General features: G+C 37.2%; 1 protein-coding gene across 4 annotated transcripts in view; it reads right to left on the minus strand.

Moving 5' to 3' along the window:
* The window catches only part of Mme (membrane metalloendopeptidase), an 87,740-nt gene that overhangs the window by 30,104 nt on the left and 39,891 nt on the right, over positions 1-17,745 (minus strand). For all 4 annotated transcript variants that reach the window (XM_052180417.1, XM_052180419.1, XM_052180418.1 and 1 more), the window contains exons 9-16: positions 14,665-14,799; positions 12,773-12,874; positions 11,167-11,303; positions 10,965-11,058; positions 9,554-9,682; positions 8,667-8,765; positions 7,616-7,696; positions 6,134-6,237 (exon numbers count right to left, since the gene is read on the minus strand). In XM_052180417.1, the coding sequence (XP_052036377.1) occupies positions 6,134-6,237; positions 7,616-7,696; positions 8,667-8,765; positions 9,554-9,682; positions 10,965-11,058; positions 11,167-11,303; positions 12,773-12,874; positions 14,665-14,799 (881 nt within the window). The remainder of the gene's footprint in view (positions 1-6,133; positions 6,238-7,615; positions 7,697-8,666; positions 8,766-9,553; positions 9,683-10,964; positions 11,059-11,166; positions 11,304-12,772; positions 12,875-14,664; positions 14,800-17,745) is intronic.

The following is a 17,745-nucleotide window of genomic DNA, read 5'->3' on the forward strand; positions in this document are numbered from 1 at the left end:
CTCAAATATTAATAGAAAAGATAAATTAACAAGGCAAATAAAATATCTTCCACATTTAAGAGTGGTGTAATGAAAAATATGTCTCTCTGATTTCAATTCATCTATATAAATGGAGATGCTTTTATATGTAAAACTCAAAAATTCTGACCATGACACTAGCACATAGAAGATAAAATGCACATAAAGAAAACAAAAACAAAAACAAATGGAGGTTATATTTCTCTAAAGCAACAGTGATTGTATGCTCCATTAAGAACCCTTCCATGTGTGCAGATGAGACACTACTAGCCTCTTATGTGCAGTATTAGCCTGGGAGAAGAAGCAAAACAGAGTGTTCTATTCTCTTCCTGCCTCCAGTGGTTTGGGTATGTGTGAGTATGGGCTGTGTGGTTAGATGGTAGTGTGGGAATGGATAAAGCAGGTAAGTAAGAAATTGTTTTAAAGATTTATTTATGTGAGTACACTGTCACTCTCTGCAGACACACGAAAAGAGGGCATCAGATCCCATTGCAGATTGTTGTGAGCCACCATGTGCTTGCATGGAATTGAACTCAGTTCCTCTGGAAGAGTGGTCAGTACTCTTAAGTGCTGAACCATCTCTCCAGCCCATGAAATTTTTTTATACAATTATTATTATATAATTTTCATTTCTATAATGTAGTTTTGTTGGGTAAGCTTAATTTGTTTTGAATTGTCCTCAAAGATGGACTCACTGTCTAAGCTGGAGGTATAACTAAAATACAGTGGAGAGAGAAGCCAGATGTTTGCCTTCCATCTCTTTCTACCTAAAGTAAGATAAGCAGCCAAGAAAAGTAGAAATGGACACCAAAGTTCAGCAGCCTTTAAGACAATGTGAAGCTAGTGGATTGCAAAAGCACTGAGAACCAATCTCCTCTCGGCCACTCTTAGTGACTTTAAAGCTTAAAATAAAGAACAAGACTATTAGTAGCCTTCTCCCGTGGAGTACTTAATTCTTGGCATCTATTCTGAGCACAACTCCTTTGAAATCAGCAGTACAATAAATAGATTTTTTTCTGTGTGCCTTCTTCAAGTGGGTGAAAGAAGAATGCTCTTGAAATCTCAGATCATTACATACTTATACTTATTAATTTTTTCTTAATAATGGATCCCATGAGCTTTCTTGGTCTTTCAGATCTTCTTGAACATATAAATGATACCTTCAATCTACAAGTATGGAAACTGAGTCACTGAATAGCTACTAAACTCTTTGTCCTAATGTATGTATACACTAGGTAACATAACTGGGGGAAATATATTGAATGGTAGGGAAGATGGTCTGTTTAATGTCCTATTAAATTCCATCACCAACTGCTGATCCACATGATAGACAAATTTTAGTGCAGTGACTAATGTAATTTTCATGTGAATAGAAAAAAAAAAAAGGACTTTGTCTCTTTCTCTCCCACCTTATACCCCTAACCCCCTTTCAAGGAAAAAGTAGATATTTTTAACAAAATTAGGAAAAAGCAAAAAATCAAAAATAACAACATAACCCAAAACAAAGCTCAATGACTAACATTATAGAGCTAATAAATAAGTAGCAGTAATTCCAATTCAGGTCTACCTAGTTCCCATCCCCCTACCCCCCAACCCCAGTGCCCCTGCCCCCTCTCCCCAGTTCCACAGCTCACACTTTTCTCTTATTCCATAGATATAGTACTTTAAGCAATAAACAAAAATGCAGGAGAACTAAACTTCAAGCATTGCATGGAGTAGTGACCATAGTTAAGGAACAGTAGATGACTGGATTTATCTGAGCACAAAAGCCTTAAGATACAGAATTGAGGGAATCCATTTTCCTGATATTAGGTAATCCTAAAATCCTAGGGAAGAACCAAAAGCTCTTCTATTTTATGTAACCTTTGTTGTATGTACCTAATGACATAACATAATGCATTATTTATCCAGATTGTAGATCTTCACACAGATAGTGACAGTTTATGTTTTATTTTTAACTTGAAGTAGTAGGACTTAGCACTATGTTGGGAAAATGATAGGAATTCACCAAATATATGGGGCTATCAATGAGTGTTCCACACACCAAAGACTGACCCAACCTACCCTGTGATTAGGAGCATTACATTGCAATCCTGTAGTCACATAGAACTGTGGCAACTAGAGCTTCTGAAATGTCTTCCCCAATTAAATGGAATTACAAGACATCTTAATCCTATATTTTGATTTCTAAGATTCTACTGATTTCAGTCTACCATATATCTGATTATCCCAATCAGAAAATCCAGCAGACATGAGGTAAGGAAGCTATCCAACAGGACAATGTTGATTGTTTTGCTTTTAGTGCCTACTCTATTCAATTCATTATTGAATTAATTTCTAGCTGAAGTTCTCAGAGAATGATTTACTAATTGGAAATTTATTTCAAAGTCAGCATCAACACTAGAAACCTTACTAGAAAATCTTATAGTTTTGTTAATCATAAACACACAACCCCTTGAGGTTTATTTTTGTTCAATTAACACTAAGTGAACAATCGTTTTAGTAGAATTAAATGAGTTTAGATGTGTTACTAAGTAATCTTGCCAGCACTTATTATACTTGCAGTTCAGTGCTATTCTTTTCTGAGCTGGACATATTTGAAATTCCTTTGCAATTACACCAAAACCTCAAGAGACATCTTGTTCAGGGTAAAAGAAAAAAAAATATGCCTGGGCATCCAGAAACCATATGAAGTTTTAAAATTATTTAAATCACAGTTCTTTGTAGGTGTGAGCTGTTCACAAGGACAAAGTGAGGTCCTTTAGCCAAATGATTAACTTGGATACATCACATGCACAGTCCTTGAAATTAGGTTTTAAAATTTGTTTAACAGAAAACAGCTAGAGTGATGTATAACTTCACCAGCTGTGGAGGTAAAATGTGTTGATGGAAGCATTTTATTTTATCTATTAAATTAACTTGATCAACATTATTACAAATTGGCTATTGCACTTGCATACTTTTAACAATATGTGCAAAGGGTCCACATTCTATTAATTGATGTTGGTTTCTTCTTTCTACGTAAGTCACTTTCTTGAACAACATCAAACTGTACTGGTGCTTTGACTGAAGTTTGCAAGGTACAATTCTGTGTGGGTGAACAGAAAGCCACCAAGGTACAGAGAATAAAGGGGACAACATTTGAGTGAAGCATGTAGAGATTGCTGCTAGATAAGATAAGAAGGGATACTACAAGCTGTGATGGTGTGTGTCTTTAACCTCAGTACTCAGGAGGTAGAGGAAGGAAGATCTAATAAGTTTGAGGCCAGCCTGGTCCACATAGCAAGCTGTAGAACAGCCTTGACTATATACAGAAAACCTGTTTCAAAAACCAAACCAAACCAAACCAAAACAAAACAAAACAAACAAATAAAAAAGGATGCAATAACTTCAGAAGCAATGAGGAAAGGCTGTTGGCTGGTAGTTTTAAAGCATTATGCCCAGCTAGTGTTTTGGACTGAGGCGGGAGTTTGGGTGACTATGAAGGAATCATGGAGGGCTACTGGGAGCTATGGAAATGTTGGAACTTTTCAAAAGTTTATATTTCCTGATCTAAGCAACAGGAAACAAAGAAAAGGTTTTTATCCAGAAAGAACATGACTCAAGCTATATCCTTGAGACCTTGGATTAGCAGTATGAGGATGAAGTGAAAACATCGGACAACTGGAAGTAAAAGTGTTTTGAAAATTAAAGCACCAGGGGAAATATGGTAAGGAAGCAAAGTGGAAATGATTAAACTGAACCGTTTATACATTCCTATATAATATTTAACTATCAGTGGGTGAATGTGGTCCTTTGCTTTGGATAGAGATTTTTATTAGCACTAAAGATGAAATAGAACAGACCAAAGTGATCAAGAGGAGGCCCTGGTTTCTGTCAGGGTGGGAATAAACTTGAAGCTTCTTGAAAATAGACAGATACAAGGAACAAGATTAAATTTTGCTTAAGTGGAAAATGTTGCTCTTGTGTGGTTAATGATATAGCTACACAGAAATTCCTGCTAATCAGCTACATGTTAAGTGTGAAGCTCAGCAGATGGACTTAGGCCAGATTAAAATAGTTGTATGTAATAAGGGTGGTTGACTTCAAGAAGTATATGCATGTGCTCACTGGGAGCACGTGGAGTGGGAAGCGAAATGATCTTGGAGTTACTAGTTAGTGAATTGAATTTATTTATGCTAGTTGATACCTTGATATTTTTGTATGTCAGCATTTCTGCAACGTGCCCTGTAACATAACCAGATAATAGCCTTTAATCTGAATCCTATCCTTTCAAAATGGGTGTGAACATAGATCCCTCCTGGAAGTGTTTGGGAATGAGGATATGAGCATGGGGTGTGACTTCAGGGTACATGAGCAAAGTGGATGTTACACCTTTGTCTTTCTGACATTGTCTGTCAGAGAGGACCTGAGCCTGGGAACACAGGAAACAAGGAAAAGAGACAGCAAAGGTCACGTTTCTCCTATTAAACCAGTGCCATGTAAATCAGGTTTCATGAAACAGTCCGGAGAAACTCTAAAGAAATACAGACAACTTTTATTATACCACAGCTCTTGTGATTCAGACCTAACTATTTAATGCATTACAGCCAGAGTGTGTATGGTGATTTTAAAGCACAAAAATAAATTTCACAAAATTAAAGGCATTACCTTGGGAACCATCTTCCTCCCTTCCCATACCCTTTCTTTTTTTCCTCTTTCTTTCTTTCTTTCTTTCTTTCTTTCTTTCTTTCTTTCTTTCTTTCTTTCTTTCTTTCTTTCTTTCTTTCTTTCTTTCTTTCTTTCTTTCTTTCTTTCTTTCTTTCTTTCCTTCTTCCCCCCTCTTTCTCTCCTTCCTCCCTCCCTTCCTTCCTTCCTTTCTTCCTTAAACTAAATACAGAAAAACAATACTACAAAAAGAGACTAATTCAGAGGATCACATTGGAGGGCAGAGCTTAGGAAGAACCCTCGTATCTGGGCTCCAGTCTCTGAGAGCAAATACTTCAAGATCTAGGAGCACAGAGCTGGGCATCAGTATTTTTTTTCAAATATTGCCCACATGATTGCAGCAATTCCAATGTGCAACCAGATATTTGAACCTTTGCATCCAGTTCTTAGGAAAAGAGTGGAGAGAGAAAAGGCTGACATTGAATGACAAAGACCTTAGGAACTGCTTTGACTGACAGGATTTTTAGAAGTGACTCACATGTAAGCACTTGTGATGTGTACTAAGCTTTCTGTTATATACTTTTGGGCCTTTCCTGGCACGGTTCTTTCCTGTGGTATGGGTTACCGCTTCACTTGCTTCTGCTGGATTTATCATCTACCCTCTGCTGTTATTTGCCTCTTATTTTCCCAGTACCCAGTGACAACTGTTTGAGTCATTTACAGAAATGAATGAAACATGTTGTTATTCAATACTCAAGTCAGACAGGAGCGTTTAGTTTTCTGTTGCTCAGTAATTCCACAACATTAATTGTAACTGCACTCAGTGTTAGGTGTCGAGAATGGCTCCAATTCTACAGGGTTCAAGGTCTTGGAAGAAGATCAAACTAAGCAGCTCTGAGGGTTTGAGTGCTCAGCACACTTGCTCACCAGTCTCCAGGTACTATCTATTGAGTTGATGAACAAAGGTCAAAACTAATAGTGTGAAGTCCTGATGAGACTAGCGTGCAGAGGTCAGTCTTATCCAAAGGCTGTTGCTCAAGATCATTCCTGGCATCTCCTGTGTAGCTTCTCCAGCGTGTCACATGAATCATCCAAAGAAGGGGGTGAAGGGCTCATGGGATGCTTGACTAATAGATAAAGTAGGGACTAATAGCAGAAGACTATCATGCAGACAGAGTAAGGCCAAAGCACAGGCTTAAGAGCTTAGTTTTGTTAAACCAAGATGTTTCTGAGGGCTTTGTCCACCAAAAAATTAGAAAGAAGCCACTTAAGAGATAAAGTTAGGTGTAAAGATGCCTTAGTGAAGAAAGGCATTCATTGGGAGTTCCTGGCCATGTTGTTAATGCAGTACAATTCAGTGTTCTCAGTACATCCCAAGGGAGGGAGGTATTGCTGTGGTCAAGGAGCCTGAACCAACAATGAGAAGGGTTACTCCCACATGAACAAATAGAAAACAGACTATACATACTCATCTTTGTCCACCTTTTCTCGGAGTTTCTTTAACTGCTTGCTTTGGCTGAATTTCAAATTTTGAATTATGTTCTCAAAATATTCATCTTCCCTGTAGTTCAACTACATTGGGTAAAAATGATTTGGGGAGAAATGTTAATTCCATGATCATCATAGTTTCTCTACAAAACAAATCAATACAGTTAAGAAGCAGCATTAAATATTTATCAGAGGATGCTTTTTTTGTATTAGCCTTGTCATGTATTATAGTTCAGTCATCTTCCTAGCTGAATCACAGTTTCAGTGTATTTTATAACCAATCAAATGAAGCCAAAGGTCAGGCCAACCTCACCATATTAATATAATTCTCCATATAATAAATATGTATAACCACACCCTCTTTATTCAGTATGCAGTGTTTGTAGTATTTTAAATATATATATTATGGTCATTTGATCTTCCTGATGATCTTGTAACCGAAAAGCTGAGGCCAGCATTTTAAAGTAAGAATGTGAGTTGGAGATGTTTCTGGTTATTTGCTAAGATTTAAAAGAGTACCAGGGCTGGAATTTGGACCCCAGGCAGCTTTGAGTATGCCTCTGCGCTCAGGAAGTCCACTCTTGGAGTAAAAACACCCAGGAAAGCTAATTTCTTCTGTAAATGGAAAAGGATGAATATGCAGTTTGGCATGCACACCTCCACATTCCACTGGTTCTTGGTGGATGAGTGGCCATCACTGTCACATCAGACCTGGGGGCATGTCACCTGTTGTGACTAGAGTGTCACACCATGGTGGTAGTCACAGGATAGCAATGAGCATCTCGGCCAAGTCCACTTACAGGGATCAATTGACTTTGACTAATGTCACCTCTTTTAACAACGACACTCAGCGAGAGGTAAAAACTGTTTTGATTCTCAATTATATTTGGATTTTAGTAGAAAAAGCATAATGTGTGATGCCCACAGAGATAATAATTAGAAAGTAGAAGGCTTTTTGGTTTTTTCAGCCTGCGTAAGCCATTATAAAGGACTGTGGGCAGCCAGTCACTCACCACTCAGATGGCTACTCCTGATACTTTAAAGTAGTTGTTCTAACTTTCCTAATAGTGAGACTCCTTAATCCAGGTCCTCATGTCCTGGTGACCCCCTAACCATAAAGTCTTTGCATTGCTACTTCATACCTGTCATTTTGCTACTGTTATGAATCATAATGTAAATTTTGGAGACAGAAGTTGGGCCAAAGGAGTTGTGGCTCACATGTTGCGAATCATGGCTCTAAAGGATTAAGTGGTTTTCCTGCCACTATGAAAATGAAATATTGACATCAAATGCAATCTACTACAATGACAAGAAAGGTTAAATTAAGCCTAGCTTGGGTGTCAGAGTTGAAAGTACTAGGCATTAGTGGGAGCTATGGTTTTAGGCTATTTTCTACAGTGTCTGGCCTTTCCAGGTTGCAGTGACCTTGTCACCATCGTCACCTATCAGTGTGTAGACTTACCTCAAGATACTCATTATTCAGCTTGTTCTCATTGGAAATGATGTCATCAGGATAGCCAATCCTTTCTTTAATTGCCAAGGCCTGCAAAAATTACAACATTGGAAACAGAGATACAATTATCTCCATAACCACAGCCTTTAAATACAAACATCATATGTCCACAACCAGCACTTAAATAGCCTGATGGGCTATTTACAAACGGAGCACCTGACAGCCTCAACCAGTGTTCTTTGCAATGGCTCTTCGCTTTAGCTAAAACAAAAGCAAACATAAAAATAGGCTTGAAATTTATCTCCTAGCCCTGTCTGTCCTTCCAGGCTGCCGCTTTCCCATTTGCTCCATGTGTAATATTATTTTATGAATTTTCTTTTTCTCTCTAGACTTTTCAATTTTATAGAATGGGTAACATTTAGTGCTCCCAATCTTGGAGGATATAATTATCTTTCCACTTCACTGATTCAGCTGAGAAAATAGATAAGGGCTCCCTGAGATTTGTGGTAATACACTCCTGAATATTGGTTCCTTCAGTTTTTATGGTCCCCATGTTCCCCAAGTCACTGCAGCGCCTCTCAGGTTAAATGAACAGCATGAACTGCCCGAGGGGGGAGTAGGTTTCTTTGTGATCTACCTCATAGTTGTCCACTATTTATTATTAATTCTGTGTTATTAAGTGTATTATTTAATTGTCCCTTTATTTATTTCTACTTCTTGCTTCCCTGCCATTCTCTGAGACAATCTCTGACTGTCGGGGAACTCACTGAGTATGCTGGCTGCCTATGAGCTTCAAGAACTCATCCCTGCCTGTGCAGCATTGAACTCAGATCTGTCCCACCATGCCTACTTGTTTTGCTTTTTTTAAAACAAAACAAAACAAAAAAACCCCATGGGTTTTTGAAATTAAACTCAGGTTGAAGTCAGGCCATGCTTACAAGGAAACTATTTACCAACCGAGATTTGACCCAATTTTTGATTTCATTTTTTTCCTATATATTTTTGAAGTTGACCTTTGCCTATTGATTGATCTGCTTCAGTGGCTCTGACTGGTCTTTACCTTCTCTTCAGCTTTCTTTTTTGTCTCAGCATCCATCCAAGTGAGGTCATCTAAAGTCTGAATAAAAACTTCCCGGATTTGTGCAATCAAATCTTCAACCTCAAAACAAAAGGATATTAGCTTATTAATAGTCTAGTATAGAACTACACAGTCCATGAGTTCACTCTTCATTAGTTTTTAAAATGAAGCTACATGCTGCCCTTATAGATCCAATAGTATGCTAAGAAATGTAAATTTACAGATGAACTCTTACCTCCCCGAAAAATGGATGTAAATGAGCATATAGGATCACTATATTTTAAAGAAATACTGCTATTATCAAAATTTGTCAATTAAATACACCTTATTACATATACAAAACTAAAATAATCTTCAGAATGTCCTAGTTCTTGCTTTCCTTTTAGAATAGGATATTAGCTCTCAATGTCACCATTGAGCAAGAAGTAGCATTTGAATTAGTTGTTTTACTATGCCATTGCACTACATTACCTTAATTTCAGTAGCAATTAAAAAATAGCATACCTTTCTAATATTTCAAATAAACCGTGGCTTACTTTTTTGGTATTTAAGGAAATGGTTATTTGGGAAACAGACAACTTTATAAGTCTAATACATGACAATGTACATTAAAGTCACTGCTTCTGGGAAACAGATAAGTACTTTCAATTAAACAATATGAAGGCAGAAACATAACTAGACTTCTATGGGGAGGGCAGAGACTTTTAAGAAGTACAAGGTGGACTCTGTTGAGATCAATGGTACAGTAGGATCCACAGATTCTTTGCCTAATTAATAAAAATCAAGCAACAATGTGACTGATTGGAATTGCTGGTCAACCAAAGGAAGGGCAAGGGTGCTATTTAGATGTTGATGTGCTGAAGCATTACCACGTGCTTGCTCTCTCCAGCAAAAGCTGCTTCCACATAAAGCCTCCCCACAGCATTCTCCATGTTCCCATTGACATAATTAGCACACCGTCTCCATGTTGCAGTTTCTGATGTAGTCCCGTAAAGGGCCTATAAAATAGAAAAAAGGCAAATGGCGTCTGACCAGGAGGTAGGGCTGGTGAACAGTAAGAACATGCAGTCTGCAAGATGCTAGTCTTTATGGCTGGCTGAAGTTCCTGCAATACTCATTGCTTCTCTTCAGAGTAGTTGTCCCTAAGCCTCAGTAAAATGCAATCTGACTGGATTGTTTACTTTAAAAAAAATGGGCTTAGGCAAACAAGGTATCTTTTCAGAGGCTTGTCCCAATAGAACTTTTAGCTATTACAAGTTAATAACCCCCAGAAAAGCTTTGGGAGAGAAAATACAACATTGTACCTCCTATACAACCATAAACGTGAAGAAATGTTCAATAAAGGAATGGAAAGGAAAGCTGCTACGTGAGAAAACTCATTTCTCCTTTTAATGGCTTAAGTGAAGTTCAGGTACTTTAGGAAAACTGTGTATATATATAAATTTTAGTATCAATAAGGGGATTGGCTCAGGCAATGGTAATTTACTGAAATAGCATTTGTTTTGCAGTTTTTATTTATTTAAAACAAAGTCTCACGTAGCCCAGACTACCCTCAAATTCCTGATGTAGCCGAGAATGATGCTGGCTGTCTGATCCACTCCACCTCTTGGGTGCCAGCATTAGAGTGTGTGAGACTAGTTTGTCTGCTCATTAGCTTTTTCTAAAGCGATGCTCAGACATGCTCACAATTGAGCCACATCCCAGATCTGTATCAAAATTTGTTGATTTTTATCTTTAGTGAAGAAATTGGAACTTTTAAGCAGCTATTCTTTGCCAGAACACCAACCAGTATGTTAGGGTTTTCCTTCTTCAGTTCCTACTGACCCCTTACTTTATACCCGGACTAAAAAGATTGCATAGGTAACATATATACAGTCTAAGAAAAGGCTTTGATGCTCTACCTTCCCTACAGAACACAATAACAAAGAAGTCTATCTTTGTTTATCCCCTGTGTGCCATGTGCACCTGAAAATCAAGCCAATTGAGGAAGGCACCTCTAAGATAGATTGAAACACACTGGTAACAACAAATCAATGTATTCTTTTATACAATCATGGGTCACTCCTTACAAGGCTACTACCTATGATGTCATAACAGGCCAGCATAGGATGACAAAGTCCAGGAAGAATGACCTCCTCCCACACAAGTGCAAAATAACCAAGTCTGGGCATTTTGCCTCTTGGGAACGATTAGTACATTCTAGCATTTACATGGCAAGCATTTATAACCATGTGTCTCTTTATGCTTTACGTCTTAAGAAAAGAGAGATTTTGTCTTCACCTTGCGGAAAGCATTTCGGGACTCCTTGTAGTTTCGGCTGAGGCTGCTTACAAGATCCATTATGAACCTCCAGGACATTAAATTTTGAAGATCTCTGTATAAAAAAACCCACCACCCAGCAACAAAAAAGATGAGGCTGCAAAGCTTCTAAAGACGGATATGAAATGCAAATTTGAAGACATGGGCACTCTGACACACCTACCTGGGAGAATATTTGGTAAGAATAGGCTTAAGTTTGGTTAAATATTCTGGAGCATAGACAACCACTTCCTCCTCATTTTGAATATTAATATTCACAGTTGACATGATTTCATTTGTGAAATTTGACCAGCTGAATGGCTGGGGGAAAAGCAGAAATAAAACATTTAGTAATTATGGCTTTCTTGGTTCCGAAAAGCATGGTTAGAAGTGCACACACTAAAGGGCATCACCTGTATCATAAAATGCTTAATATAATAGTTAGTGTTTGGGTTTTTTGTCAATCATTTCAATCATCTTTTGAATAATTATTAGCTCTGCAACATGATTATTTAGATAGTAGAATTAGTCTAACCATTTATGAACAAAAACATATCTGTTGTTCATACAGAGTATACAGTTAGAATTTGGGCTCATTGTCATTTCTTCATTAGGACATATTTTTTTAAAAAAGAAGAAAAATAAAATTTTAAAAATAAAATCTCATAGGTCTATGAAAATACAAGTATATCCAAACTGTTTTTTCACAGTGGATATTAATTTAAAATAAAACATTATTTCAAACACAGATGAGCAGAGTTCCTGCTGCAAACACAGCATTGCTACAGCAGAGACTCTGAGGAGAGCCAGACAGAGAAACGTGCCTTGAGCTATTCACCTCAGCTCTATAGAGAAGCCCATGAGTTTTAAACTACAGGAGCTAAGTTGAGAATGTCTTAACTGATGGAATCTTGTCTGTTATACCTTATATGGGAATTGAGTGTCTACGTGCGTCAGAGTCTTAGATTCTCATCTATGTGCACAGAGGTCCCTTACTGTGTAGGAAGTATTATGCTAAAATATGTGCTTTCCTTTGCTGCTTTGGACCAGTCTTTCCATGCAGGCTTATTTAATACATTATGTCAATAAGTGTGTGTAAGAAATGACTAACTTACGAAAAAACTGACCAGAATCAGTTCAGTATTACAGAATTAGTACAAAGGGAATGTTGACTGTGGGAGATTTGATGTAATTCTGTAAACATGGCTTCACATCCCAAGCATGTGGACCAAGTACTATCGCTACTGCTACTACTACAACCCAACACATTCCAAAAGCACAAAGCAGGGTGTTAGAAACTAGCTAAAAAAATAAGCAAGTTCTTTTCATCAGTAGATTCTGAGACAGATTTTCTTCTTCCTGTTTATGTTTCTAATTTTTATTCTAAATACTTCTGTAGCTGGCCTGAATGAGAACATAGGAAGTTCTATGAATAAATTAGTCTGTTTTAAGAATTTAAAAGAAATTTGATATCGACTTGTTTGACAATTCACATAGAATGACAATGTAAAGGCCTCACAATGTGTCTTCTTCAAACCCTTTTCTGCTACAGTGTCTACAGTTTTATAATTTCCTTTAAAAGGAATTTTGACTTTGAAACACATTTTACTTAAACACAGAAATATCAGTTTCAAAGATCTCTCAGCCTCAAGACTTCTCATGATGTGGAATGATGAGTGTCATTAACATTCACTTTGAAATTAATTTATTTTAATAAATAAGTATAAAGTTGTAGTATCAGGGAAGGGTATAAGAAAAGGGCACATCAAACTTGAAAACTTTCTACTTACCTTCCCATCAATCTCCAGAGAAAAGTTATTTTGGAGCTTGGCCAGCGTCATTTTGTTATAAAGCAGCATTGGGTCATTTCGGTCTTCTGGTTTAGTTGTTGCCTATGGATTTAATGTTTGATTGTGATTTTAGAAAAATATAATCATATTTGATGGGAAATAAAGTATAGGGTAGGCATAAGATAATTGGACTTGTGTTCAAATTTTACCATTTTATTTATATTCTGTAATAATTAAAATTTAAACGAATCATCTAGCTTAAAATTTTTCAAAAAATCTTTTAACATCTTGGTAACTGTCCAAGTCAACTAAATTAACATTTGTGGCTAATGGTCATTGTGGCTAATGGTCTGCAGCTGTTTTACATCATAATTTTTTAAATATAGTCATCTCCAATTTATCTCGCAAATACCGGCTCCTTGCCCTCACTTTGTAACTGAGTATTCTAGTTAAAATTAACCTGGGGGGGAGGGGTAGACAATGCAAAAGGATTTACAATAATTTATGGCGGTTGGCACAGTAAATTTTTAGTCTACTGCAGGTAGGTTGCAAGTTGGCCAAGGGAAACGTTTGTGACCACCCTTCCTTCTGACTAATGACATAAACTCAGTTTCATCTAAGTTAATTTTGTTCACTGAATCTGAAAGACAGAAACTATGACAGCCACTCCTAAGTTAGTGCTTGAGAAGAATAAAAGCAGTTTTTAAGTGTGGAGACACAACGAGGACAGTATAAAATGAGACCAGGGTGAGAAGACCCTCCGTGTTCCTTTTGGGTTAACTTATCTACTCATTGATAAAGACAATCCATATTGAGTATCTCCCTCATACAGGACAACATGCACACTGCTAGATACACACTACAGATTCAAAGATAACACTGACCCGAAGCCACCCTCAGAGCCTAAGGCAGGAGAAAGCCTAACAGAATAGCAAGTATGTCCTAGGCATTATAGAGTGACCACTGTAAAGCATAGACTGGCCAAGGGGGACATGGTCTGAGAACATAGGAGTGATAAATTCCCTGGGCAAGAAATTGTCCTCTAGTAACTCAGTTTTCCTGAGAACCATAAGTAACCTATCAAACGTTCTCCCCAGAGTTGCTCCTCCAAGCAGGCTGACTCTGGTTGGGGGGATGGGTTGGTTTTATATAGCCCCAGCAAATCTAAAATGACTCTGCATGACCTTTGGTCTTTAGTCTTCTGCAGAGGCAGGATGGCAGTGGTAAGCAGATGGGGGTAGAAGAGAATAGCGCTCTGCTTACACTGTTGAGGAACTCTGAGGCCAGGTTCTATCACAACCCTGAATATTAACGAGAGCCAGAGTTCACTTGCTCATGCCTGCGTGGAAGACTCAGAGAACAGAGGGCCAGTTCAGTCTCCGAGGGCTTGCCTGGGACCAGCAGAAATGCAGAAATACCCTTAGCTCTGCTGCTTCGGTCTTTCTGTTTTCCTGACTTCAGCAGCTTTGGAGTCTGAAATCAGTGGCATCCCTTGGACCTCTAACCAAGTCTCTAGCAGGACAGAGATGATCTCAGTAGACACTTTGTATTTCAAGTTAACATGAAGTAAAACTCTTGAGAAAAACAGCCCTGTGTTTGCATGTGTCTTCCTGCATCCTGAGGTCATCTCATAGTCCCAGTGAAGGATTTTGATACACCTGTTGCACAACACTGCCTCTTTACTATTTGTCAACCCTAGTGTGGCTTTTGAATTTCAGGAAATTCTATAGTTTCAAAGGTTCTCCGGAAGTTAATGATCCATTACTAGCCTATGCATTTTTATCACTGGGTTAAAGAGTTACAGTTTTATTTTTAAAATAACATAGAGAGGAGGGAATGAAGCAGAAAGTGGTTGACATTAGTCAGTGTCCCAGAAAAAAAATATGTTTTACATTGGCAATTTCTTTTTCCAATTCCATAACTTTATTCATTTCCAAAGAGAGCTGGTTTTCATCAATAGGCAATCTTTGTTCCTGACGAATCAGTCTGGCCACAGAAATCATAAAATCCACATATGCTGTGCAAGCCTGAAAGAAAGAAATAACATTTTGGGGGAGTTTCTGATAGTCATTGTGGCACATGCAGGTTTTTACAATATTAATTTTGGTAGACGAAAAAGAACCATCACATGGAAATATTTTCTAAGTGCTAAGAGAAATGACCTGTACAGATATTTTTTTAATTGTAGCTGAGACAGAGCAATAAACTATTACTTTAAATATTTTTAATTTATGGTCGTTTTTCTTCACGTTGGCTTTGTTCATACATATATGGAAGTATTTTTTTCAACTATTTTTGAAGAGACAGTGATGAATTCCTAGAATATGATTAGGACATCTTCACAGATTTGTCTTGGACCAAGTTACTTTTTTTTTTTTTTTTGAGACTGCTCTGGGGAGTTAATTCAACAAACACAAGATTGTAAATTTTTCCATCATACCTCCATTACAGTAACATTTTACTGTTAGATACCATAGATTTAGGCAGCATCTTCCATAATCTCAATATGTTTACATCTTATCTTCAGATACAACTTAGTTTATAAGCAGGAGGTATACACTGTTTGTATTACCAATCTTTTTTGGATTATACAAATGCCTTAATTGAATTCAGTAACATCAAGACCAAGAGAATTCAATCCCACTTCACCTAAGTCTCAATGACCTGCTACTTATACATCATTATACATCTGCAATTAAAACAAAGTGTGATCTTCTTACCTCTTTTAAAATTTAACCTAATTTAAGTTTCCAGCAGGAACTTTGGTCTGACGAAGACAAGTGACTGTCATCAGGGAAATTGTGCCACATAACTCCGGGATAAGTGAATGAGTCTTTGGTATTTGGGTAAATACAAGTGAAGGCTATAATGTGTGCTAAAAGGGTGTGCCACTTTCAGTTTCTGAAGAATCTTGTATCCCTACTAAAGGATTGCAAGCACAATGAGCACGCTTATATTCAATTTTAATGTAAAGGTACATGTATTTATAGGTGTTCACCTTCAAACATAAAAAATAGTAAAGCGACAATGTCCAATCAAGCAAGAGTCTTTAGAAGTATAATTACTGTGAATCTCAAAAATTCAATGTATTGTGACCCTAAGTAGACCAAGTTCCCTGGATATGGATATTGGTCTTCTGTTGAGGGATAACTATAATGTTACAACTACCTAGGTAGTGCTTCTGTCCATATTTTTTAATAGGATAAATTATGGGGATGGTAGATTTGCATTTAGAAATCCAATCACAAGTGTTAGAAAGAAAAAGATAACTTCATATAGATTATTGCCAAATTAACTCTGTTCCGAGTTAAAGCTAATCAGAGTTCTTGTTTCACTTTGAAGTAATCAAACATGCCTGGGTTCATTCCTCTTGGGACCACATAGTCCAAAAATATAAGAATGTAGTGTTGTTCTGGAGAGATGGCTCAGAGATTAAGAGCACTGGCAGATACTCCAGAGGATCTGAGTTAAATTCCCAGCAACCACATGGTAGCTCATGACTACTATAATGAGATCTGCTGTCCTCTTCTGACAGGCAGGCATGCACACATGCAGGAAGAATACTACACATAATCAATCAATCAATCAATCAATCAATCAATCTTTTTTACACAAAAAAACTGTAGTATTTTGAATTAACTATATTTCAAAGCATATAAATCTATCTGCTTTCACTACTGGCTATGAAAGAGATGGTAATTTGAATTTTCTAATACCAATCTTTTCAGCTTTCTCTTTGCTATATAAGATATTTTTGTTAATGATGTGAAAAAAAAAGAAGAATCCTTCTATGTGCTTTGTTGAATCTGGTTCTTATTCTTTACAAATGTATCTGTGATTGTGGAACCGTGGGATAACAGCATGGGATAATCCTTTAGTCCTGCTGAACTGATGAAAGTTCACATCGCAAGCTTCTGGGACACTCGAATAGAACCCAGAGTTGTGATGGATGAGTTCCGGCCTGGCAACCACTTCTTATTAAGACACATACTGTAGTATCTTTTCTCTCCAAATTCCTTCAGTGGTTGTCAAAACTCAAACCCACTGTGGCAAGATTCTGACCTAGTGCTTTGTCTTTTTCTTATTTTTAAACACGAAAAATGCCAAATGATACTAACTATACAGATTTGGAAAAACTAAGGTATTTTTGAAAGTGAATTTCAGCTTTCACTTCTTGTGTCTTAGAGAAGATTCAGTTGTTAGGGCAGAGATAAGAATGAGCTCTCATGGTTAGTGGTTATGCTTTGAGGAGACGGTAAATCAAGGATTCTCTCAGTGGAAAAGAATCTGAAAACATCTAGTAGCCCTTCTGCTAAAAAAACAGACTATAAAACCTAACACTGCAAGTATTTTTAAAGGGATAATTGCTTTTAAGAGCCAGCCTAAAATCCATATAGCAGTACTTTTGTGGGGTTTGAAACCACACATTAGCAAAACTGTTTACTAATTCTAGTATCATGGATTATTGCTTTGGTTAGAATGATTTCCATACTATAACAGCAAATAATAGTATTTATAAACTAGCTCTTTAGAAAAGGAGATTCCTCCAAACCTGGGGAAAAGCCAATATTTATTAGAATTGCTAAAGAGCAAGATAGCAAGTCCATTTTACTGCTGTTCCTTCAGACTTTAGTATCACTGTTAATGAATGTCATCCTGATCCAGGAAAGAGAAGGATTTTTTTTTATCTGATTGGTTGAGATCTGGGTACCCTGGTGGTGATCTCTGAAAATTAGGAGTTTCATATTCAGATATTCTGTTTGTGACACTTAGCTCTGCATTTTCCTTCCTTAGAAGAATATCTACAAAATACAGACTAGGAGGTAAATAACCTGGAAGCCATATAACTGTGTTCTAGTTAGCTATTAATGCTAGGGAATATTGTGTGTTATGCAGGATGTTTACTAGTAGAATCTACAAAGTGTACCAAATCAGAAAGATGTGACATGAAGCAGGAAAGATGCTTCCCTTCT

This window comes from Apodemus sylvaticus, chromosome 4 (assembly GCF_947179515.1).
Source record: "Apodemus sylvaticus chromosome 4, mApoSyl1.1, whole genome shotgun sequence".
NCBI classification, from domain to species: Eukaryota; Metazoa; Chordata; class Mammalia; order Rodentia; family Muridae; genus Apodemus; species Apodemus sylvaticus.